Here is a 26,932-nt window from a genome sequence, read left to right on the forward strand (position 1 = left end):
ATCCCCAACTCTAATGGCAGACTATCCCTAGCACTAACTGCAGCCTATCCCCAACTCTAATGGCAGACTATCCCTAGCACTAATTGCAGCCAATCCCCAACTCTAATGGCAGACTATCCCTAGCACTAACTGCAGCCTATCCCCAACTCTAATGGCAGACTATCCCTAGCACTAATTGCAGCCAATCCCCAACTCTAATGGCAGACTATCCCTAGCACTAACTGCAGCCTATCACTGATTCTAATGGCAGACTATCCCTAGCACTAACTGCAGCCTATCACTGATTCTAATTGCAGACTGTCTCAAACTCTAATTGCAGTTTAAGCCTAATTTCATGTGTCAACATTTTTAATTTGTCGGTGTTAACATTTTGAATAGTGACATTATGAAACAGATCATGTCTCCATCATAGATGTACTGTTCCTAATTAGGTGTGCCAGGGGGAAATAGTGAGATTGCACAAGTACAGTACGAGGCATAATTGCCAAATCCCCGCACTATCTCAGCTCTGACCTTGCATGATGTATGCAGTCGCTGTGTAATACTTTACTCAAATGCAGTTACTGTAATTGCTGTAGCAAGGTGGAGGGGCGACTACTATGCAGGCAACTGCTACAGGGGTCAGCAGACACTGAGGAAGACACAGTCCTCTAAAGCGCCCCACAGTCTGGCAGCGAGGGGATCTGCAACTCCTGAGGATGACAGGAAGTAACAGGCACAGCAGGCAGTTGTGTCAGACTGGTAACTATGCAATTAGCTTACTGCAGTGTCTTGGGAAACGGGTTTAGACTGGGCACGTTTCATTGTGTGGCTGTAACTGTAGAGAAAAATCTCCAAGGATTCCAGCCTCTTGTTCTGCTTATTTGTTTATAACCATTTAATTATTCAGGGCACACATATTTCCCATAGCTTTACAGACAATATATCCATGATTCACACCAGTCACTGGCCTAGTGGAGCTTACAATCTATGGGGGTAATTCAGATCTGATCGTAGATGTGCTACATTTAGCACATCTACAATCAGTTTCTCAGACATGCGGGTGATGGGCAGCACAGGGCTAGTCCGCCCGCATGTCTGGCCCTACACCCCCTCCCCACAAGGGTGCAAAAGCATCGCACAGCTCCTGCGGGCTGGCAGGGGGCTACTCACCGCGTCCCAGGTCGCAACGGCTGCATGCAACCCGCAAACGGTCCGGACATGCCTCCGTTGTCTGGACCGTGCCCCGCCAATGGCGTTGTAACACCCCCTCCAGCCCCGCGACCACCTCTGCCTGTCAATCAGGCAGAGGTGATCGCAGCCCTGAGATGCTTTTAGCATCTCACTGGGCTACCGGGGTGCGCGGGCGCACTCCACAAAGGGATTCAGACTGTATATACACTAGGGATCATTTTTATTTTTATGTCAGAAGCCATTTAAACTACCAGTTTGTTTTGGATTGTGGGTAGAAACCAGCGCACTCAGAGAAACCTACAGAAATGTAGAGAGAACATACAAACTCCACACATATAGACCTGTCATTGGCATAGATTCCATGACCTCAGTGCTGTGAGGCAGAGGAGCAAATCACTGTGCCGTCCTGTGTCCTATTTAGAAACGTAATTGTAATTAAAACACCTGGACTACTGCGAGCATCCTGGAAACACAAAACATGCCCTTCTGGGGAGAATGCACCAGTGGCACCATCGAATCACCTTGGGTGAACATCGGTCATCTGAGTAACCCTCAGAGAGGAAATTCACGCTTCTGAGGCCAGCAAAGCTGCATCGGAGAACACGTTTTTGGAAAACGCTCCCCGTTGCCGCCCAGTCCACGCACAAAAACAGCTGCAGCATGACACTGCAAACGTCATCACATTCACAGATCTGCACAATCACAGTGCTGAAACCTGTTTATGGGCAGATCAAAAACCATCGGAGATGTATGTAAACATCGGGGTTATGTAAATCTCTTAATTAGCCCTTAGTTCTGTGCTTGCAATGTAATGTGCGTGCAATTCTGATTCTGCTCATAATATATACTGCACTGTGCACATTCAGTATCCATCAATGGGGGTAATTCTGAGTTGATCGCAGCAGGAACTTTGGTGGTCATTCCGAGTTGTTTGTTCGGTTATTTTCTTCGCATCGCAGCGATTTTCCGCTAATTGCGCATGCGCAATGTTCGCACTGCGACTGCGCCAAGTAAATTTGTTATGCAGTTAGGAATTTTACTCACGGCATTACAAGGTTTTTATTTCGTTCTGGTGATCGTAATGTGATTGACAGGAAGTGGATGTTTCTGGGCGGAAACTGGCCGTTTTATGGGTGTGTGTGAAAAAACGCTGCCGTTTCTGGGAAAAACGCGGGAGTGTCTGAAGAAACGGAGGAGTGTCTGGGTGAACGCTGGGTGTGTTTGTGACGTCAAACCAGGAACGAAACTGACTGAACTGATCGCAGATGCCGAGTAAGTGTGGAGCTACTCAGAAACTGCTAAGAAGTGTCTATTCGCAATTCTGCTAATCTTTCGTTCGCAATTTTACTATGCTAAGATTCACTCCCAGTAGGCGGCGGCTTAGCGTGTGCAAAGCTGCTAAAAGCAGCTAGCGAGCGAACAACTCGGAATGAGGGCCTTTGTTAGCAGTTGGGCAAAACCATGTGCGCTGCAGGGGGGGGGGGGGGGGGCAGATATAACGTGCAGAGAGAGTTAGATTTGGGTGGGTTATTTTGTTTCTGTGCAGGGTAAATACCGGCTGCTTTTTTTTTACACTGCAATTTAGATTGCAGATTGAACACACCACACCCAAATCTAACTCTCTCTGCACATGTTATATCTGCCTCCCCTGCAGTGCACATGGTTTTGCCCAACTGCTAACAAAGTTCCTGCTGCGATCAACTCGGAATTACCCCCAATATGAGTAAGTGATGCACTGTGATCATATGTAGACATTGCAGGATAGTGTCCTTACATAGCTGCTAGATAAGCCGTACGCACTTCAGGATGGCATTGAGACCTGTCCTATGGGAACGCCATGTCTGCCAGTCTTCGTCATGCATATTTTGTAAATAAAAGAAACCCACATAAAATCCTTCCCTCTCAAGAAAAGTAAAAATCAGTTCTGTATTTATTTAAAATGATGGTTGCATTATTAACGGGGCCTTTTCTAAGTAATGAGTATACACCAAAAGATTTTCATGCCCCATTAAAAGTTGTTAGATAATATAATCCCGCAAAGAAGAGTAACATCACATAAATAATGCAGGAACTGCAATCTCCAGAGATACACGGTATGTAGCTGTTCCCTTGTGTATGAGAAATGAATGACAGCTTTTGTAAAGCACGTGGATTTCCGGTTAGTTTTCTGCGCTGCGGCACTCACCTGGCGATCATAGTTGATTTGAATCTCCTGCTCGATGTCAGAGTCTAGTTCGGGCACATCTGATAAATCTGAATCAGACTCTTCACTGCAGGAGTCAGTAATCCCCTCTGAGAATAAGACATACATCACATCAGGTACAGAGAACCTTTTACATACAAATGTCTGCAGCGGTTCAACTAGAATTGTTTGGGCCCTTTTGCAATATTGTGATGGCCCCCTATGCACCGTCATAAGGCATACTTACTGACACTGTATGGCTACCTTTCGGAAGAATGTTGTGGGAAAGTGGTTATTGATGCCATTTGTGTCATCAAGCCTTGCCCCAACTGCGTAATGTCAGATATCATGGCATCGCACAGCGGATTGGGTTTAACAACGCGTTTCACCACAAACAACGTAACCAAGCTCCCGAACAAACATTTCCCCAGTGAAGGTATGGGAGGTTGGTTTCTTTTTTCAGTATCCCATAGAAGTTCCTATCAGGCACAATACCTGCTCGATCAAAATCAGTATATAGTAGAAGAGAACACTAATGGTATTCTCAGTGACCTGGCACATTTATATGAATTACATATCCTTATATAATATAACATATAATATTCATTCTATCCTTACTATGGGACTTAGTTATGATCCCAGCGGTCAGGATAACGGCAGTCAGAATACCAACGCCGGGATTCGCCCACCAGAATGCCGGCAGCTATTCCCACTCGTCCACTACACCCATAGAGCGGGAATAGAACCTGTGGCGAGTGCAGCGAGCTGGCAAGGGGCTTCGTTGTGCTCGCGGTATTGTTGCCGCCGGGATCTCGAACGCCAGGATCATATACCCAACGCTTTACTATTTCCCAGGTCATATAATTGTCAGGATAAATTTATTATGAAGCCATAATAAATTAGTACATTGAGGCATTCTTTCACCTCAGAGATGGGGCCCCTTGTGCTGACTGTTATGGACAGAGGGGGTAATTCAGACCTGATCATTGGGCAAAACCATGGGCACTGCAGGGAGGCAGATATAACATTTGCAGAGAGAGTTAGATTTGGGTGGGTTATTTTGTTTCTGTGCAGGGTAAATACTGGCTGCTTTATTTATACACTGCAATGTAGATTTCAGTTTGAACACAACCCACCCAAATCTAGCTCTCTCTGCACATTATATATGCCCCCCCCCCCTGCAGTGCACATGGGTGGTCATTCCGAGTTGTTCGCAAGCTGCATTTGCGATGAGGCAAAAAAAAAATGGCACTTCTGCGCATGCGTATGCGGCGCAATGCGCACGTGCGGCGTACTATTACAACAAACTATGTAGTTTTACACAGGTTCTAGCAATGCCACAGGCAGCCGCAAAGTGATTGACATGAAGTGGGCGTTTCTGGGTGTCAACTGACCGTTTTCAGGAAGTGTTCGGAAGAACGCAGGCGTGCCAGGAAAAACGCAGGCGTGGCTGGGCGAATGTAGGGCGTGTTCGTGACGTCAAATCAGGAACTGAATGGTCTGAAGTGATCGCAAGCGCTGAGTAGGTCTGAAGCTACTCTGAAACTGCACAAAATTATTTTGTAGCCGCTCTGCGATCCTTTCGTTCGCACTTCTGCTAAGCTAAAATACACTCCCAGTGGGCGGCGGCTTAGCGTTTGCACGGCTGCTAAAAACAGCTAGCGAGCGATCAACTCGGAATGACCACCCATGGTTTGCCCAACTGCTAACAAATTTGCTGCTACGATCAGGTCTGAATTACCCCCATAGTTAGTTACGTCCTTGATTGGCTTTACCCTATTCCACTTGGTGATTCTATGCTGCAAATACTAACTGCAGGATTATGGCAACCTGGTTCTGTCTAGTAAATGATTGGCGCTTTAAAAATACGTATAGACTTGCACAAACTCTCGTACCTCTGGCATGCTATTACATTTAGGGGGTCATTCCGAGTTGATCGCTCGCTAGCAATTTTTAGCAGCTGTGCAAATGCATAGTCGCCGCCCACGGGGGAGTGTATTTTCGCTTTGCAGGAGTGCGAACGCCTGTGCAGCAGAGCGCCTGCAAACACATTTTGTGCAAAACAAGACCAGCCCTGTGGTTACTTATCCTGTGTGATGATTGCTGCGACAAGTAACACGGTAATGATGTCAGATACCCGCCCTGCAAATGCCCGGCCACGCCTGCGTTTTTCCAAACACTCCCAGGAAACGGTCAGTTGACACCCAGAAACTCCCACTTCCTGTCAATCTCCTTGCGTTCGGCTGTGCGATTGGAATCGTCGCTAGAACCAGTGCAAAACCACAAAGGACTTCATACCCGTACGACGTGCGTGCGCATTGTGGTGCATAAGCATGCGCAGATTAGCCATTTTTTTCACTGATCGTTACGCAGCAAACAACGGCAAATAGCAATCAACTCGGAATGACCCCCTTAGCCCAATAAGTCCAACTTTTTCGTCATGTTCTATAAGATTGGGTGTGGTATGTTAGGTAGATAGTGTCTAGGTCGATCACTATTGGTCGACAGTTAGTAAGTTGACATGGGGGGTCATTCCGAGTTGTTCGCTCGTTGCTGATTTTCGCAACGGAGAGATTAAGGCAAAAATGCGCATGCGCATGGTACGCAGCGTGCATGCACTAAGTATTTTTGCACAAAACTTAGTAGATTTACTCACGGCCGAACGAAGATTTTTCATCGTTGAAGTGATCGGAGTGTGATTGACAGGAAGTGGGTGTTTCTGGGCGGAAACTGACCGTTTTCTGGGAGTGTGCGGAATAACGCAGGCGTGCCAGGATAAAACGCGGGAGTGTCTGGAGAAACGGGGGAGTGGCTGGCCGAACGCAGGGCGTGTTTGCGACGTCAAACCAGGAACGAAACGGGCTGAGCTGATCGCAGTGTAGGAGTAAGTCTCGAGCTACTCAGAAACTGCTAAGAATTTTTTATTTGCAATACTGCTAATCTTTCGTTCGCTATTCTGCTAAGCTAAGATTCACTCCCAGAGGGCGGCGGCCCAGCGTGTGCAATGCTGCTAAAATCTGCTAGCGAGCGAACAACTCCGAATGAGGGCCATGGTTCCTAGGTTGATAGGGACTCTAGGTTGACATGAGAAAAGGTCAACTCGAGTTTTTTTTTACTTTTTTTGGTGTCGCTGTCTCCGTACAGTGACGGGGAACCCCAATTAGTGCACCGTGTCCCCTTGCATGGCTCACTTAGCTCGCCATGCTTTGGGCAAGGTGCCGAGCGCAGCGAGGCACAGGTTACCATTCCCAACTATAGTCCACGTGGATCGTAAAGTATGAGAAAGTAAAAAAAAGAAGAAAAAAAATATGTGGAAAACTCATGTCGACATTTTGTCATGTCGACCTAGAAACCATGTCGACCTACTTACTGTCAACCAATAGTGGTCGACGTAGATAGCGTCGACCTACTTACTGTCGACCTAAAGATCCTGTAGAAAACACCAAAGGGAAAATATTACTTGTTCATATATAAAGCATGAATGAATAACTACACTGGTGCTTTGTTTAAAATTAGAGTACAACCCATAAACCATGACAACAGCAAAAGATAAGGCACACTTTACATTACTTACAAAAACCAAAGCAAAAGCTTGTTGATATGGGACAAAAAGCTGAAATTGCATAGATAAACATGCCAGTTATTTCCATTTAAAACTTCTAGTGACACCATTTACTGTAGCTCTGTAATTCTCAGCTTTTGGAGTAAATGTACAGTATGTCCAACAGTAGATTTACAGGTTGAATGAACAACTGCTAATATAGTAACAAAACAAATCCATTGTATAATATTACACTGCAGATACATATTCAATGTTTTCCAGTTTATTGTCTGAAATATTTTCCTTTGGCCTCTCTTGACACTTTAATATTTCTCACCCAGAACACAAATAATGTTGGGGAATCAGCTATGGAAACCACAGTTTATTCTTTGATTCATACCATACTTCATTATAATTACTCATACTGATGTCAATAATATCCCTTTCACACCGCCAATGCCAGATCCCACCCGGGAATTGGAAACGGGTACTTCCCACGTGGACTCCGGCAGCTAGCTTCAAGACCTGGCAATATGCGGGGCCGGTTGGCATAGCGGCGGGGGGCGGAGCTGGCAGCGGGGTGGAGGCTGCGCTGGGAGATGAGCTCATCTCCACGCCGCATCTCCCTATGTAGTGAACGATTCCCGGGTCGCATCGACCCCACAACCAGTTCACGCTGCCACTGACCAGGTATTCAATCCGGGAATAACACTGCTTTATTCCAGGGTTGAATTACCGTGCCAGGTGACCCGGGAATTCGACCATGGCCCTTTCACACCGCACACCGACCCGTGTCAACCTGGCAATATGCCGGGTTGATACCAGGTTATTTGTGCCTTGTGAAAGGGGTTCAAATGTAGTATATTATAAAAAATAAAAAAAAGTGAATGTAATAGGAACATAACTTGAAAAAAACACAATATAATATTTTAAGTAATTTTATGTTAGCAGCATGCAATTGGACTATACTGGAAATAAGATAGGTAAAATATATTTAGGAATCCGCCATCTGCCAGTGACCTCATTATGTCAAGAGATCTCATTTGGTTACCGTGGGGTTGGAAACAATAGGTTTAGTCTTTGTTGACAAACCATTTAGCTCAAGCCATTAAGGGGGAGATTTATCAAAACTTGGAAAGTGATAAAGTGGAGAGAGCTAAAGTATCAACCAATCATCTCATAACTGTCATTTTTCGAACACAGACTGTAACATGGCAGTAAGGCGCTAATTGGTTGGTGTAAATCACCCAATTAAATGAAGACATTCAGGAGAGAGATAAGATGGAAGGAGATAAAGTACCAGCCAATCAGCTCCCAACTGCCATGCTGTGTTTGAAAAATGACAGTTAGGAGCTGGTTGGTTGGAACTTTGGGGTCTATTTACTAAGCCTCAGAGAGAGATAAAGTAGACTGAGATAAAGCACCAAGCTATCAGCTCCTTACTGTCATTTTTCTATCACAGCCTGTAAAATGGCAGTTAGGAGCTGATTGGCTGCTACTTTATCTCTGTCCACTTTATCTCTCTCCGAGACTTAGTAAATAGACCCCTATATATCCATCCACTTTACCTCTCTCCAAGGCTTAGTACATAGACCCCTTAGGCATTTATGGTCATACAGATGAGTCCTCATACATTATTGCTGCAGTCACGCCAAACTGCACCTCTCGGCGCACTAGGTCCCGTGAGAATCTGCTACCATCGGATGTCTTTTTTGCCAAAAAAGTGCGGCTAGGATGCACCAGTAGAATTTGATATGCGACACGTGTAAATCTGTGTGCAACTGTGTCCCTGAATCTGCATAAGAAATGCTACAATGTAGCAGCAGCTGCTTTTCCCAATACAAGTTCCATTGTGCTCTGTATACAGACTCAGTCAACCACAATATACAGTGTCACATATCAAATTAATCAGCACAGCCTCTTGGTGCGTCCTAGTTGCACCCAGGCCGGCCATCAGGGGGGTGCTGCGGGCACAGATGTCCCAGGCCCGGCCTCTCTGACAGAGAGGAGAGGGCCCGGCCGCTCATGCCGCCGTCCCCCCGACGCGATGCTCCGCCCACTTTTCATTACTGCGTTCTAGCACTGTAAAACTGCGTGTTTGTGTGTGTGTGTGTGTGTATATATATATATATATATATATATATATATATTTATTTAGTATAGTTTTATATACAGAATCCTCTTCAAACTCCTCACCCTCACATACAAGGCCATCTCTAATTCCACTGCTCCCTACATCTCCAACCTCCTTTCCCTTCATACTCCCTCCCGCCCCCTACGGTCGACTAATGACCGTCGCCTCTCCACCGCCCTGGTCACTGCTTCCCATGCACGAGTTCAGGATTTTGCCCGTGCTGCACCCCTTCAGTGGAACGCACTCCCCCGCTCCATTAGACTCTCCCCGACCTTGCAAAGCTTCAAACGGGCACTAAAAACCCACCTATTCATCAAAGCATACCCTCCCGATGCATAACCCAGTGCTGAAGCCGCGCCTCCACCCCCCTGCCTCATGCCGTGAACATCTCAGCTTTGCTTGCATACTGCCATCAGGCTAACTCCCGCTTGCCTGCACCTCTTGTCATCTGTCTGTCGCCCCTCCCCATTAGATTGTCAGCTCTTCAGAGCAAAGCCCTCTTTCCTCTTGTTAGCTAAGCTTTCGTCTCAACACATTTCACTCGCAGCTCTCCCCTACTCAACGACCATCTTTATCCTGCTAGTAAAGGCTCCTCTCCATCTATGGCCACCAGCCCCTAGTAGTACGATGATCACTCCCTCGATACTTACATCTTAGCTGTATTATGTCTTGAGAACGTGTGGTGCTCTATGTTACCTGTACTCTATTTCTGTTATTTATTTACTGTAATACTATGCTTTGTCTCCCTGTACTGTCCTTTGTACTGCGCTGCGAAACACATGTGGCGCCTTATAAATAAAATGTAATAATAATAATAATAATAATATATATATATATATTTTTTTTTATTATTATTTTGTGTGTGTGTGTGTGTGTGTGGGGGGGGGGGGGGGGGGGAGGTCCTGCTTATTTTGCGAGTCCCGGGCCCCAGAATTCCTGATGGCGGCCCCGGTTGCACCACATCGAAGATGTATTTTCAGCAAATAAAAAGATGCTTGACATTAGCAGAGTTGCGTGGGACCTGGCGGCTCACTCGCGCCCAGGGCCGGCAACAGAAATCTTGGGGCTGGTACAGTGATATCTCTGGAGCCCCCTTAGATTTTATATACTGTATACACAGTATAAATAAACAAGTTTCGACATCAGCACTCAGGAATAAAACACACAACGACAGCCACTTTCAGCCAACATTTCAATGCAGCAGCATTTTCATCAGGGTATACATATACACTGAATTCTAAATTTGCTGCGCTATATAAGAAATGTATAAATAAATGAATATTTATTTTTACACATACACATATATTTATATATCTCTGCTTCCTCCCCCACACACACCACAGTCTGTCTCTCTCAATGACTCCATGCTGCATTCACAACTTCGCCACCCCATCCCAAAGCCCTGTATCCCCTCACCAAGCCACACCTGCGCTGCACTCCCCGGTATCCAGATCCTCACACCACATAGCAAGTACCATATGGTGCTCACACCCCACTAGAAGTGGCCGGCGCAGGGCACCGGAGTCCTGGCAGTGCAGCTTCTGCCATGTCCCATAAATGCCTGCAACAGAGCTGGACTCGGAAGAGTGGATGCACAGTCACTGTGTGTGAGAGGCTCCTGTCACTCTGAGACCGCGCCCACATCACCTACAGCTCGCTGCTTTACTTGGACAAGATGGCTTACATCCCTTCCTGGCACTAAGCTGCATATCCTTGGGGCCCCTTTGATCCTTGAGGCCCGGTACAGGTGTCCCCTTTGAACCCCCCCTGTCGCCGGCCCTGCTCGCGCCTGACATCTCACGCTTTGTGGCGTATTGATGTTAGGTGTATGAGGACGCATCATATACAATGTTCCATACCCCCAAGTGCATATGATCCAAAAGGAATGTAATGGATTGTGGACAAGAGGATCCATATAGGTAATTATATAAACTAGGTTTTAATATTCAGGTGGATAGCGGTGTTCACCTAATCGATGTATTATTTTATATGTTAGTAATAACCTCCATAGTATGTATATTGCAAGTCATGTGACTAAAACCACAATGGCAACTGTGTGTACCTGACTATGTAAAGGAGGGCAGTAACTCTAATACCCCTTTCACATCGCAAGAATAACCCGGTATCGACCTGGCATATTGCCGAGTCGACATGGGTCAGTGTGCAATGTGAAAGAGCCCCATGAGAATTCCCGTTTCGCCTGACCCAGTAATTCAACCCGGGTAAGAAGAAGGGTTATTCCCGGGTTGAATACCGGGTCAGTGGCAACGTAAACAGATTCCCGGGTCGATGCGACCTCGGACCCGTTTACTACATAAGGAGAGGCGGCGCAGAGATGAGGTCATCTCCCAGCACCGCCTCCACATCCGCCCCAGCTGCTGGCTCCACCCCCCACCGATATGGCAACCGCGCCGGCATATTACCGGGTCCGAGAAGTCAGCGCAGAGGTTCCAATGCCGGATCCCACCCAGGAAGGACCCGTTTCCAATTCCCGGGTGGGATCCGGCATTGGAGATCTGAAAGGGGTATTAAGGGAAACAAATATGTGTGGCTGGGAATTTATTTGTTTATATCACCAGAAACTGCTTAAAATAAAGGTAATGCTGCCCTCCATATTGTATACATTTGTTACATGTAACATTTCTTAGTATATACATTATGAAATTTTGCATTGTTTTATTAAATGTGGTTTATTGAAGTACTGAGCCTCGAAGGGCAACAGCAAGGTCCTTCTAGTCATAATCTATATATATCATTTACAAGCAGCCACTCATGTGTCATGTCTTTCATTACAGTAACTTTATTTTCTTATCCAATTGGCTCGGCTGTGACATGTCACCAAACACACAGTAATGCAATTTCTTAAAAGCATCCACTAAACATCTGTTTCTTATTTTTTTGCTATTTTAAATGAACGAACTATGACAAATAGTGGGGGAGAGTCATCAAAGCTTGGACAGAGATAAAGGGGGAGATGTACTAAAACAGTGATAAAAGTGAAAAGTGAGCCAGTGGAGAATTGCCCACAGGCCGCTCAGCACACATCTCTCCCCCCGCTCAGCACAGCGCAATGTGTGCTGAGCGAGGAGGGGGGACGACGGGGGCCGCTCACTTCACACAGGGCTGAAGTGAGCGACCCGCTAAATTGAGCCTGCATGCAGGCTCAATCTATCACCGGCGATAGCGATGCACGGGGCCGCGCATCGCTATCGCTGGGGGGCATACACACTGCAGATCCGTGCTTAAAATCTAAGCAATCTAGCCAGATTGCTTAGATTTTAAACACGGATCTCTCCATGTGTACCCCCCTTAAGTGTTTGAAAGATGACAGTGAGGATCTCTCTCCAAACTCAATCTTCCCCATTGTCTCCTGTTTTTAGCTATGAATAATTAGTATGTTTCTCAGACTTGGAGGCTATTTGGCTGAGATTATACTCCAGCAATTCCTAAATTGGAGAGAAGAAAACAAGGTATTTGTACTCAAGGTTGTAAGTAAATACTTAATGCATACTTGCCTACTCTCCCGGAAGCTGCGGGAGGCTCCCGTCTTTTGGGGTAGCCCCCCGCACCCCTAGAAGAATAGGCAGGTCTCCCGCATCCTGCTCGCACCCTAGTGATGCGGGCAGGATGGAGAGATAATCTCCTATATTCGCGAGTCCGTGGGGTGGGGAATAAAATGACGCCAATCGCGTTATATTTTACCCCCGCCCCATTCCCGGGGACCCGTGAATCGCAGCGTTTTCCTGATGTGGGGGTGGGCTTAATGATGTCACAGCCCGTCCCCGCCCCCCAAAGTCTCCTGCAGCGTCTCCTCCCCAGGCTTCTCCCGGAGAGGAGATTTTTAAAGTAGGCAAGTATTACTTAATGTTGGAAACAGCCTTTGGTTTGCACGGTTCTCAGACCGCTGCTTCTCTATGCATAAATGCATAATGTATGTTCTATGTAATGGCAATAAAAAGCACATGGGACGTATCAGCTTTGAAAGGCTTTCGTTCTACCTGTATGAGCAAGTTTGGAAAGCACTGCTCTACTTGTGACGTATAAGTGCATAGAGGCTTCTTGTTGTATTGTATATTTCTGTATATACAGTAAGAGACGATTGGTAAGGTTATCAAAGATGCATGAAAAGTGATTATACTGTGACTACCTGATACATTCTGCGCAGTAACCCCCTCCCCCTAATATATGCAACATTCTGCGCAGTAGCCCCCTACCCCTAATATATGCAAGTCTGTGCAGTAGCCTCCTCCCCCTAATATATGCAACATTTTGCGCAGTAGACCCCTCCCCCTAATATATGCAGCACTCTGCACAGTAGCCTCCTCCCGCTAACACATGTAACATTTTGTGCAGTAGCCCCCTCCCCCTAATATATGCAACAGTCTGTGCAGTAGTCCCCTCCCCCTAATATATGCAGCACTCTGTGCAGTAGTCCCCTCCCCCTAATATATGCAGCACTCTGTGCAGTAGCCTCCTCCCGCTAACACATGTAAAATTCTGCGCAGTAGTCCCCTCCCCCTAATATATGCAATATTTTGCGCAGTACCCCCCTCCTCCTAATATATGCAACATTCTGCGCAGTAGTCCCCTCCCCCTAATATATGTAACAGTCTGTGCAGTAGCCCCCTCCCCCTAATATATGCAACATTCCGCGCAGTAGCCCCCTACCCCTAATATATGCAGCACTCCGCGCAGTAGCCCCCTACCCCTAATATATGCAGCACTCTGCGCAGTAGTCCCCTCCCCCTAATATATGTAACAGTCTGTGCAGTAGTCACCTTCCCCTAATATATGCAACATTCTGTGCAGTAGCTACCTCCCCCTAATATATGCAACATTCTGCGCAGTAGCTACCTCCCCCTAATATATGCAACATTCTGCGCAGTAGTCCCCTCCCCCTAATATATGCAACATTCTGTGCAGTAGCTACCTCCCCCTAATATATGCAACATTCTGCGCAGTAGCTACCTCCCCCTAATATATGCAACCAGGGTCGGACTGGCCCACAGGGGTACCAGGGAAACCACCGGTAGGCCCCACTGCCTGAGGGCCCACTCCTTTCCTCTAGGGATCAGATTCCAGACTGTGCACTTGTATTATACATGGTAGATATGTTGCATTAGACTATTGTTTATTTCAAGCCTATGTGGAGGCTGGCCACACTTCCTTTGTAGGCTGGCCACACCCCTAAGTATGGGTCCCTATTACTGCATTCCCCCGGTGGGCCCTTCATGCCCCAGTCCGACACTGTATGCAACATTCTGCGCAGTAGTCCCCTCCCCCTAATATATGCAACATTCTGCGCAGTATCCCCCTCCCAGGGGTGTATCTTCATATTGGCCAGGATGGCACTTGCCAGGGGCTCCAGCCAAGGGAGGGGATGGGGGGGGGGGGGGGCACCGCCTGGCAGTGCCAACCATGCCAGGTGTAGAATGACATGGTACTATCTGAGTACATACCTTAGCACTGCTCATCCATTGCCGGACTCTCAGAAGCATATTGCACTCTGACACTCTCTGTGACTACAGTCACCATGATGGTGTATATAACCGGGTAGCGGGGCACTTCCAGGTATAGGGAGGGGTCAAGGCACTTCCTATTCCTCATCCGCTCCCCTTGTCATTGGTCCCATGCGGTCTGTCACCAAACACCAGCCACTACAATCAGTACTGCAGCATGAGCATACCTGTACATTTTCTGCGGTACCGTAGCTGCACTGCATGGTCTATCCTGGCAGTCTGGATCACAGCTTACAAAGAGCTCTGTATGGAGAGGTATCTAGACCAGTGACTGCCTGTCCAGCTGTGTTGAGACTACAAATCCCAGCACACCTTGTCAACTGGATTTGCTGGGACATGTAGTGCCATCACACCTAGCGAGGGGTTTTTAACTGTATGTATGTGTGCATATATCCCCTCGGTGTCCCTGCCCGCACCCTTCTTGTAATTCCCCCTCAGTGTCCCTGTCCACCCCATTCCTGTAACTGCCCCCCAGTGACCCTGGCCATACACTCCTGTAATTCCCTCTCAGTGTCCCTACCCGCACACTAACTGTAATTCCCCCTCAGTGTCCCTGACTGCACACTCATCGTAATTCCCCCTCAGTCTCCCTGCCTGCACCCTCCCCGTAATTCCCTCTCAGTGTCCCTGCCCGCACCCTCCTCGTAATTCCTCCTCAGTTTCCCTGTCTGCACCCTCCCTGTAATTTTTCCTCATTGTTTCTGACCTCAGCCTCCCTGTGACTCCCCCCTCAGTGATCCTGCCCGCATACTCCTGTAATTCCCTCTCAGTGTCCCTTCTCGCACCCTCCCTGTAAATGCCCCTCAGTGGCCTTGACCACAGCCTCCCTGTAGGCCCTGCCTCTCATTTTCCCTACCCGAACCCTCCCTGTAATTCCCCCTTAGTGTCCCTGACCTCAGCTTCCCTGCGACTCAGTGTCCCTGCCCACACCATCCTGTAATTTAACCTCCGTGTCCCTGCCCGTACTCTCCCCCTCAGTGTCCCTGCCCGCACACTCCTGTAATTCCCCCTCAGTGGCCCTGCCCACAGCCTCCCCGTAAGCCCTCCACCTCATTGTCCCTACCAGCACCCTCCCTGTAATTCTCCCTCAGTGTCCCTGACCTCAGCCTATTTGTAACTCCCCCCTCTGTGTCCCTGGGTGGGGGAGGTGGGGAGCGTCAGTTCCTTACTTTGGCAGGGGCGCTCAGACCCCTAGAAACACCCCTGCCCCCTCCCCCTAATATATGCAACATTCCGCGCAGTAGTCCCCTCCCCCTAATATATGCAGCACTCTGCGCAGTAGCCTCCTCCCGCTAACACATGTAACATTTTGTGCAGTAGCCCCCTCCCCCTAATATATGCAACAGTCTGTGCAGTAGTCCCCTCCCCCTAATATATGCAGCACTCTGTGCAGTAGTCCCCTCCACCTAATATATGCAGCACTCTGTGCAGTAGCCTCCTCCCGCTAACACATGTAAAATTCTGCGCAGTAGTCCCCTCCCCCTAATATATGCAATATTTTGCGCAGTACCCCCCTCCTCCTAATATATGCAACATTCTGCGCAGTAGTCCCCTCCCCCTAATATATGTAACAGTCTGTGCAGTAGCCCCCTCCCCCTAATATTTGCAACATTCCGCGCAGTAGCCCCCTACCCCTAATATATGCAGCACTCCGCGCAGTAGCCCCCTACCCCTAATATATGCAGCACTCTGCGCAGTAGTCCCCTCCCCCTAATATATGTAACAGTCTGTGCAGTAGTCACCTTCCCCTAATATATGCAACATTCTGTGCAGTAGCTACCTCCCCCTAATATATGCAACATTCTGCGCAGTAGTCCCCTCCCCCTAATATATGCAACATTCTGTGCAGTAGCTACCTCCCCCTAATATATGCAACATTCTGCGCAGTAGCTACCTCCCCCTAATATATGCAATATTCTGCGCAGTAGTCCCCTCCCCCTAATATATGCAACATTCTGCGCAGTAGCCCCCTCCCAGGGGTGTATCTTCATATTGGCCAGGATGGCACTTGCCAGGGGCTCCAGCCAAGGGAGGGGATGGGGGGGGGGGGGGGCACCGCCTGGCAGTGCCAACCATGCCAGGTGTAGAATGACATGGTACTATCTGAGTACATACCTTAGCACTGCTCATCCATTGCCGGACTCTCAGAAGCATATTGCACTCTGACACTCTCTGTGACTACAGTCACCATGATGGTGTATATAACCGGGTAGCGGGGCACTTCCAGGTATAGGGAGGGGTCAAGGCACTTCCTATTCCTCATCCGCTCCCCTTGTCATTGGTCCCATGCGGTCTGTCACCAAACACCAGCCACTACAATCAGTACTGCAGCATGCGCAGACCTGTACATTTTCTGCGGTACCGTAGCTGCACTGCATGGTCTATCCTGGCAGTCTGGATCACAGGTTACAAAGAGCTCTGTATGGAGAGGTATCTAGACCAGTGACTGCCTGTCCAGCTGTGTTGAGACTACAAATCCCAGCACACCTTGTCAACTGGATTTGCTGGGACATGTAGTGCCATCACACCTAGCGAGGGTTTTTTTAACTGTATGTATGTGTGCATATATCCCCTCGGTGTCCCTGCCCGCACCCTTCTTGTAATTCCCCCTCAGTGTCCCTGTCCACCCCATTCCTGTAACTGCCCCCCAGTGACCCTGGCCATACACTCCTGTAATTCCCTCTCAGTGTCCCTACCCGCACACTAACTGTAATTCCCCCTCAGTGTCCCTGACTGCACACTCATCGTAATTCCCCCTCAGTCTCCCTGCCTGCACCCTCCCCGTAATTCCCTCTCAGTGTCCCTGCCCGCACCCTCCTCGTAATTCCTCCTCAGTTTCCCTGTCTGCACCCTCCCTGTAATTTTTCCTCATTGTTTCTGACCTCAGCCTCCCTGTGACTCCCCCCTCAGTGATCCTGCCCGCATACTCCTGTAATTCCCTCTCAGTGTCCCTTCTCGCACCCTCCCTGTAAATGCCCCTCAGTGGCCTTTACCTCAGCCTCCCTGTAGGCCCTGCCTCTCATTTTCCCTACCCGAACCCTCCCTGTAATTCCCCCTTAGTGTCCCTGACCTCAGCTTCCCTGCGACTCAGTGTCCCTGCCCACACCATCCTGTAATTTAACCTCCGTGTCCCTGCCCGTACTCTCCCCCTCAGTGTCCCTGCCTGCACACTCCTGTAATTCCCCCTCAGTGGCCCTGCCCACAGCCTCCCCGTAAGCCCTCCACCTCATTGTCCCTACCAGCACCCTCCCTGTAATTCTCCCTCAGTGTCCCTGACCTCAGCCTATTTGTAACTGCCCCCTCTGTGTCCCTGGGTGGGGGAGGTGGGGAGCGTCAGTTCCTTACTTTGGCAGGGGCGCTCAGACCCCCTAGAAACACCCCTGCCCCCTCCCCCTAATATATGCAACATTCCGCGCAGTAGTCTCCTCCCCCTAATATATGTAACAGTCTGTGCAGTAGCCACCTTCCCCTAATATATGCAACATTCTGTGCAGTAGCTACCTCCCCCTAATATATGCAACATTCTGCGCAGTAGTCCCCTCCCCCTAATATATGCAACATTCTGCGCAGTAGTCCTCTCCCCCTAATATATGCAACATTCTGCGCAGTAGTCCCCTCCCCCTAATATATGTAACAGTCTGTGCAGTAGCCACCTTACCCTAATATATGCAACATTCTGTGCAGTAGCTACCTCCCCCTAATATATGCAACATTCTGTGCAGTAGCTACCTCCCCCTAATATATGCAACATTCTGCGCAGTAGTCCCCTCCCCCTAATATATGTAACAGTCTGTGCAGTAGCTACCTCCCCCTAATATATGCAACATTCTGCGCAGAAGTCCCCTCCCCCTAATATATGCAACATTCTGCGCAGTAGCTACCTCCCCCTAATATATGCAACATTCTGTGCAGTAGCTACCTCCCCCTAATATATGCAACATTCTGCGCAGTAGTCCCCTCCCCCTAATATATGTAACAGTCTGTGCAGTAGCTACCTCCCCCTAATATATGCAACATTCTGCGCAGAAGTCCCCTCCCCCTAATATATGCAACATTCTGCGCAGTAGTCCTCTCCCCCTAATATATGCAACATTCTGTGCAGTAGCTACCTCCCCCTAATATATGCAACATTCTGCGCAGTAGTCCCATCCCCCTAACATATGCAACATTCTGCGCAGTAGTCCCTTCCCCCTAATATATGCAACATTATGCGCAGTAGTCCCCTCCCCCTAATATATGCAACATTCTGCGCAGTAGTCCCCTCCCCCTAATATATGCAACATTCTGCGCAGTAGCCCAGGACAGGATGTCAGACTAATAACGTGTCTCATCCTCTAATTTGACTATGGACCTTATTCAGGTTTGTTAACAAACCAAAAAAGTTAGAAATTGGGCAAAACCATGTTGCACTGCAGGTGGGGCAGATGTAACATGTGCAGAGAGAGTTAGATTTGGATGGGGTGTGTTCAAATTGAAATGTAAATTACAGTGTAGAAATCAAGCAGCCAGTATTTACCCTGCAGAAACAATATAACCCACCCAAATCTAACTCTCTCTGCACATGTTACATCTGCCCCACCTGCAGTGCAACAAGGTTTTGCCCAATTGCTAACCTTTGTGGTTTGCTAACAAACCTGATTAACCCCCTATATCCTCATGGTTTATTGTAGTATCAAGTTCACAGTAGGGATAATGCGCTCTGTACTATACATTACATACTGTAGGTCTTCATTGCTTTTTGCAGCCCGTGCGATCAACTAGTCGCCGCCTATGGGGGAGGGAGTTTTTGTATAGCAAGGCTGCGAACGCTTGTGCAGCCCTGCTATGCAAAAAGATTTTTTGCAGTTTCTAAGTAGGTCCTGACATACTCACCGGCTGCAATGTCTTCAGCATGACTGGTCCCGGAGTTGACGTCAGACACCCGCCCTGCAAACGCCTGGACACACCTGCGTTGGACTCACCACTCCCAGAAAACGGTGAGTATCCGCCCCGGAACGCCTTCCGCCTGTCAATCTTCTTGCGATCGCCGCTGCGATCGCTTTCGTTGCTGTCCCTGTCATTGCCCAGGGACGACGCACCTGTGCAATGCGGCCGCCGTGCATGCGCAGTTCCGACCCGATCGCACGGCTGCGAAGAAGTGCAGCGTGCGATCGGGTCGGAATGACCCCCATAGATCGCTACGGCCACGCGCGCCACGCTATCTATTCTCCCTCCAGGGGGGTCGTGGACCCCCAAGAGGGATAAAAGGTGTCAGTATGCCGGGTGTCGCGATTCCGGGGCCGGTATACTGTGCGCCGGGATCCCAACAGCCGGCAAACTGAAGACCACCCGATATTAGGAGTCACAGAGAAGTTCTGTGGCCATATAAGAGCTTGCGAATGTCAGTCACAGAAACCTGAGCTGACTTCAAATATCCCAAATAACTTTCAGCAACTTTATTACCTGTATATCCTACTGAACGCTGAACAGATGACATCAGAGCTCACAGATTATACAGGATCACATCACAAGCCACAGATAGCATTTACAGGTGCTAAGATGTATGTTATCATGGCTTGCATATTACAAATGCTAGATCACAATAGTTATAAAACCTCTTTCTGAAATGTGACCCCCAAGAATCAGTAATTGATGCTGGGCTATTCTCGCGGTTTCAGCACTATGGGCCTAATTCAGCATGGATCGCTCTTTAGAAAAATCGCAAATTGAGCGATTATCGAACAACAGCGCATGCGTAGCGTTCACATTGTGCACGCGCAAGGGGTAATCGCAACAGAAATTGCATACAGATCATAATCGCAATGTAACCGCAACTTGACTGACAGGAAGCCGGTGCTTCTGGGCGGAAACCTGACGCTTATCTGGGTGTGTCAGAAAAGACGCAGGCATGCCCAGGCGTTTTTGTGGAGAGTTTCTGACGTCAGCGCAGACCACTTCCAGCCCGTCTTAGTCACAGATTATTGGCAGCCTCAGACCTACTTACATTTGCTCAGACGGCAAAAAAATCTTTGATGTTCCGGGAATTGCGCATGCATCTGCGAATGGATAGAGATCTGCGATGCATTCACAAAATTGCACAGGGTGTTTTTTCTTCCTGTCAGGGCGGCGCCTTTCTACTCGCAGACAACTGCAATCTCTCAGAATATAGAAAGTCCTGAGTAATAAACTTACTCAATATAGAGAGCTCTAATTAAAATTTTTATTAAACATACATATTAATAAGTCAACATTATGACACATAATTAAAAGACAAACAAAAATAACCAGATGTTTGAGTTATAGGGTTAATCCTTTTATTTCCGCTGTATAAAATTAGTAAGCTCCAATTCCTTAGTGGGTCAATTGACCTTGTATATCGGATCCTTATCTGAGCAGTCAATAAATTATAGGACAGTTAATCAGCCTTTGGAATGCTAATACCTCCCGTACAGTAGCGGATCTTGCCACGGGCAAGCAGGACTTTTGCCGCACCATGGCAAGATCCACTACTGTGCCCCCCGCTGAGTCCGCTGTGCCCCTCGCTGTGAAGGGAACTAGACGCTACCCGTCTAGTTTCCCTTCGTGGAGAGGACTTTTGCTGTGCGGTGCGCGATGACATCATCGCGCACCGCACAGCATTGTGGGACTGACACAGACGCTAGGGGTCATAATTGACCTCTAGTGTCTGTCTATGCTGTGCTGTGGGAGAGACGTCATGACGTCTCTCCCATAGATCCGAGGAGAGGAGCGGCGCCGGCGGAGGTCTGCAGCGGTCGGGAGTCAGGAGCGGGGATAGTAAATATTATTATTTTTTAGTGTAAGCGGCGCTGCTCCTACAGGGGGCACAAATGGGGGCACAACTCTACAGGGGGCATAACTGACCATGCCCCCTGTATGAAGACACGCCCCCATTTTCCACCCGGGGCGCCAAAAGGGCTAGAACCGACCCTGCTCCCGTACATATCTCACCAATTGTATTTGGCCATCAGGAGTATATACTTCGTGAATATGCACATCCCTGTATTGCAGTAGCCCACTCCCGCTAATCTCTTACTTGGCTGAAGGTGAATAGTTGATAATGCAAGTTTTGGGATGAGCGGCGGGAGGAAGACCGCGGCTTGTGTACTTTGATTTGTCTCCGCGACTTGTACAGTGTCGTCCGTTCTCTGCACCAGGTTCCAGTAATTGAACAGGCAGGAGCACAGCGGTGAATGGCGGATGCACTCAGTCGGTTTCCCTTAATGCGTTTCTCTGCCGTTTACACTCTGGCAGTTTCTTCAGAAGGGGTGGTTCGTGATTGGTTATATATATAATCTCTCAGAATAGCGATCCATGCTGAATTAGACCCTATATACATGGACCTTACAGCATATGGGGCTTAATTCAGACCTGATTGCAGCAGAAAATTTGTTCTCTAATGGGCAAAACCATGTGCGCTGCAGGAGGGGCAGATATAACATGTGCAGAGAGAGTTAGATTTGGGTGGGGTGTGTTCAAACTGAAATCTAAATTGCAGTGTAAAAATAAAGCAGCCAGTATTTACCCTGCACAGAAACAATATCATACCTCCCAACATGACCCTCTCCAGGAGGGACAGAATGCTCTGCTCCTGGACTTCCCTCTTAATTAATGATTGCCATCACCTGTACTGAAACACCTTTCTTATCAAACAACTAGTTCAACACAGGTGAGGGCTATACTACATTAAGAGTGAAGTCCATGAATAGAGCATTCTGTCCCTCCTGGAGAGGGTCATGTTGGGATGTATGCAATATAACCCACTCAAATCTAAATCTCTCTGCACATGTTAAATCTGCCCTCCCTGCAGTGCACAAGGGGGGTCATTCCGAGTTGATCACTCGCTGCCGATTTTCGCAGCGCAGCGAACAGGTTACTACTGCGCATCATACTTGCCTACCTGACCCTCTCCATGAGGGAGAAAATGCTCTGTTCCTGGACTTTCCTGGTAATGTATGATTGCCATCACCTGTGGTGAGCTAGTTAATTGATACGAAAGGTGTTTCACCACAGGTGATGGCAATCATACATTACCAGGAAAGTCCAGGAACAGAGCATTGTCTCCCTCATGGAGAGGGTCAGGTAGGCAAGTATGCTGCGCATCCATATGCACCGCAATGCGCAGGTGCGTTGTACGAGTACAAAGCGGATCGTTGCTGAGCGATGGATTTAACGAAGAATCCATTCGCACAGCCGATCGCAAGGAGATTGACAGGAAGAGGGCGTTTATGGGTGTTAACTGACCGTTTTTAGGGAGTGTTTGGAAAAATGCAGGCGTGTCCAGGTGTTTGCAGGGCGGGTGTATGACGTCATTTCTGGGACCAAAAAGACTTATGATGGGTTAAATTTCCACTTAGTCAGACACAGCTGCTTATACAGCCACAAACAGCAAGCTTAAGCAAACCGTGCATGCACAGAAGCAAACCTATGGATTTTTGCCAGTCCCCGGCAATTCTGAGTCGGACAGATATTAGGCCCGATTCATGTTTGGGAGGAATTGCACAGCTGTAAGGAAGCGGCTGTGCAATTCTGTGTCATTAACATTCTAATGCAACAGGAGGCGTCTGTAGGAGATACATACCTCCAGTCTGAGGACGCAGCCTTGGATCACCATCGGTCGTCATTCCCGATGGTTTCAGGCATTGGTCAGCCTGCATAAGCTGATGCTTACTCAGGCTAACAGTAGGATCCACACACCGGGGTCCAGGAAGTCTGCGTCCTACGACTCAGACCCTGTACCCGTCACGCCTTCAATACAGAGGAGACATGCCCCCGTTTTGAAGAACATTGCCATTAGTAGTAAGGGGTTGATGAATCGAGAGTGAAGATGTTGCCTATAGCAACCAATAAGCTTTTACTTATCATTTTATAGAATGTACTTGGTAAATACTACCTCAAAGCTGATTGTTGCTATGGGCAACTTCTCCACTGTTCCACTTCTCCGCTCTCTTCACAGCTTGATAAATCTCCTCTTATGTCTGGCTTCCGATAAATAAAGCCACTTTCCATCAGAATCAGGTCCTATGTCAGCAATCATGGTGCCCTCTGTTATTCTATTCTAGATTTCACTCCACACTCATAATCACTAGGAAAATATATCCGTAGCCACCTTACACATTTATTATTTATTACCAGTTATTTATATAGCGCACACATATTCCGCAGCGCTTTACAGAAAGAATATTTGCCCATTCACATCAGTCCCTGCCCAGTGGAGCTTACAATCTATATTCCCTACCACAAGTACACGCACACATATTCACGCTAGGGTTCATTTTGCTGGAAGCCAATTATCCTACCAGTATATTTTTGGATTGTGGGAGGAAACCGGAATACCCGGAGGAAACCCACGCAAGTACGGGGAGAATATACAAACTCCACACAGTTACGGCCATGGGAATCATGTTTCAAGAATACCAAGAGGACAACAGCATCTTATTTCCTGCCTGTTGCAGCCATCAACTTACACCCCCGATACACCTAAAACCCAATTTATTACAAGTGAACAAGCATCGACCCGGGTCTAGCTTATGTCTGAGGGTCTACCCGGGTTGAGAGTCCCGGGTCCGCAACCCTGCTCACTAGCAGGGTATTTACCGGTACTTGTAACCTGGGCAGACGACCCAGCTTTGGTCTGAAAGGTGTCACCCAGTTCTTGAAGAAATTGATTGGCTGGGGACAGTAACATTTGGAGATGAGATCATCTCCTTGCACCCAATGAATGCCGGTAGACCCAGGTCACTGGAAGACCCTGGAATAATCTTGGTTGTCACCCATGTATGAAAGGGGTAGCTCGGCTTTAACCCATGCTCTGTGTCCTAGGTCCGAGTCGGGATTTTATATCGGAAAGTGGTATAATTCTCCTGCTACTCCATCTCACTATCAGCCTTACCTTGAGGTGCTGTTTCAATGATGCCATTTGTCAACCCTTCGGGAATAAATCTCCACTGAAAGACAGAGTGGTCAGCTCCGCCAGTGCTCAGTACCCACTGGAAGTCATGTGACCAGCGCACATTCGTCACATGGGCTGAATGGCCAACATACTTCCGAAACTTAGCTCCTACAAGAAAAGAAGAAAAAAAAATTGGCCACAATCATATATTAAACTATTACGTCATAGCAGTCATCACTGTGCACATTAGCCGCACCTGGCCGCAATGTCTTTAAGATTTCTAACTCTAACGACTGCTACGATAGGCGTGCCAAGCGGCGACTATCTCAGGCAATGATGTTTATGCTACACATAAAAAATAAAAATAGAGAAAAAAAGAAAAACAGCTGGTCATATTTATATTTAGGGACATAATTATGTACAGTAAACTTACCAATAGAAATTGACAAAAACAAAACACATGCACAAATTACCTTGGGTGAAACTTAAAATATCTAGAAGTATTTTTTATTTTTCTTATATAATGTAGAAGGTTTTTACGTCAATTCCCTCATTAAGGGGGACGAGGGGGGGGGATATTTATCAAAGCCTGAAGAGAAATTAAGTAGCGTATAAAGGGGGTCATTCTGAGTTGATCGCTAGGTAAAAATGTTCGCAGCGCAGCGATTAAGTGAAAAAGCGGCACTTCTGCGCATGCGTATGCAGCGCAATGTGCACGCGCGACGTACTTTCACAACTGCCGATGTAGTTTTACACAAGATCTAGCAAGGCTTTTTATTCGCAATGTCCGCCGCAGAGTGACTGACAAGAAGCGGGCGTTTGTGGGTGTCAACTGACGGTTTTTAGGGAGTGTTCAGAAAAAAGCAGGCGTGCCAGGAAAAACGCAGGCGTACCAGGAGAAAAGCAGGCGGGGCTGGGAGAACGCAGGGCGTGTTCGTGACGTCAAATCCGGAACTCAACAGTCTGAAGTGATCGCAAGCGCTGAGTAGGTCTGAAGCTACTCTGAAACTGCACAAAATTTTTTTGTAGCCGTTCTGCGATCCTTTCGTTTGCACTTCTGCTAAGATAAAATACACTCCCAGTGGGAGGCGGCCTAGCGTTTGCACGGCTGCTAAAAACTGCTAGCGAGCGAACAACTCGGAATGACCCCCAAAGTGCCAACCAATCAACTGCTGTCATTTTTCAAACAAGGCACGCAAAGTGACAGCTAGGAGTAGTTTGTTTGGTACTTTGGGGCAGATGTACTAAAACCTTGGATAGCGATAAAGTGGACGGCGATAAAGTATCAGCCAATCAGCTCCTAGCTGTCATTTTTCAAACACATCCTGTAACAGGGATGCAGTCACATTGCTGGCAGATGGGATCCCGGCAGTCTGGATGCCGACGCCGGAATCCCAACTGCTGACAATGCCCCACAAGGGGACTCTCTGAGCTTGCCCAGCTGCCGGCATACTTACAACCAGGATGCCGTTGTCTGTATACTGATGGCCGGCATCCTGACCGTCGGTAATTCATACTGATCCCCTGTAACATGGCAGTTAGGAGCCGACTGGCAGGTACTTTTTCTCCATCCACTTTATCTCTCTCCAAGGCATAGTACATATGCCCCTAATCTCTCTCCACTTTATCTCTCTCCAAACTTTGATAAATAACAAGGGGCAACTGTGCCACCTATTTGCTGAACAAATTCAGTATATAGGATTTATAATGTAGGATTTATAATGTAGGACCCCCACCTCTACCACTTGCTCCCTTTAATTGTGTAAGTATGACAATGCTCTGTTTTGCAGGGTTTTCTTTCATTTATGCCACTGATTAAAAGGACAATCCATACAGTATTCAGCTGGCCGCTGGTGCTCACGTCTTAGTTTAGTCGGGTTTAGGTGCTTTAATTGGCTAAACCAGACACTAATGGGCGTGACCTGCGCAATAACGGGCATCAATTGAATATCGCCCCTGCAATTTCCCGTCACTTGAGACGGACAACAACAACTGAATAGCGCCCACAGAGGGGAGAGAGATAAAGTAGAGAGAGATACAGTACCAAACAGCTGTAATTTTTCAAACACAACAGTTGCAGACGTAATAAGCCTGGAGAAGTGATAAAGCAGTGATAAGTGCAAGGTGATAACTACCAGCCAATCAGCTCCTAACTGTCACTTTACATATTGGAGCTGATTGGCTGGTGTGTTATCAGCTTGCACTTATTACTGCTTTATCACTTCTCCAGGCTTAATACATCTGGCCCACAGCCTGTAACGTGACAGTTAGAAGCTGATCATTTGGTTGCAGTTGCTTATTGCACACTGATTGGGATACTCAGCAGTCATGCCAAGCAACAATATTGCAACGTGTCCACTGACGCAGGAACAGCCATGATGAGAGCACTGGTATATAATTTACAGGCCCAAAACACAACTGTTACTTTATTCATTGACAGCTCCAGATTTTATTTTATTTTTAATTACACTGCTCAAAAAAATAAATAAAGGGA

At 47.7% G+C, this 26,932-nt stretch overlaps 1 protein-coding gene across 1 annotated transcript in view; it reads right to left on the reverse strand.

Annotated features, from left to right (window-relative positions):
- EML6 (EMAP like 6) overlaps nucleotides 1–26,932 on the reverse strand; it is a 363,450-nt gene that overhangs the window by 184,894 nt on the left and 151,624 nt on the right. The window contains exons 11-12 of the mRNA XM_063918642.1: nucleotides 24,439–24,606; nucleotides 3,359–3,465 (exon numbers count right to left, since the gene is read on the reverse strand). Of these exons, the coding sequence (XP_063774712.1) occupies nucleotides 3,359–3,465; nucleotides 24,439–24,606 (275 nt within the window). The remainder of the gene's footprint in view (nucleotides 1–3,358; nucleotides 3,466–24,438; nucleotides 24,607–26,932) is intronic.

The sequence above is a fragment of the Pseudophryne corroboree genome, chromosome 4 (assembly GCF_028390025.1).
Source record: "Pseudophryne corroboree isolate aPseCor3 chromosome 4, aPseCor3.hap2, whole genome shotgun sequence".
In the NCBI taxonomy this organism is placed as follows: Eukaryota; Metazoa; Chordata; class Amphibia; order Anura; family Myobatrachidae; genus Pseudophryne; species Pseudophryne corroboree.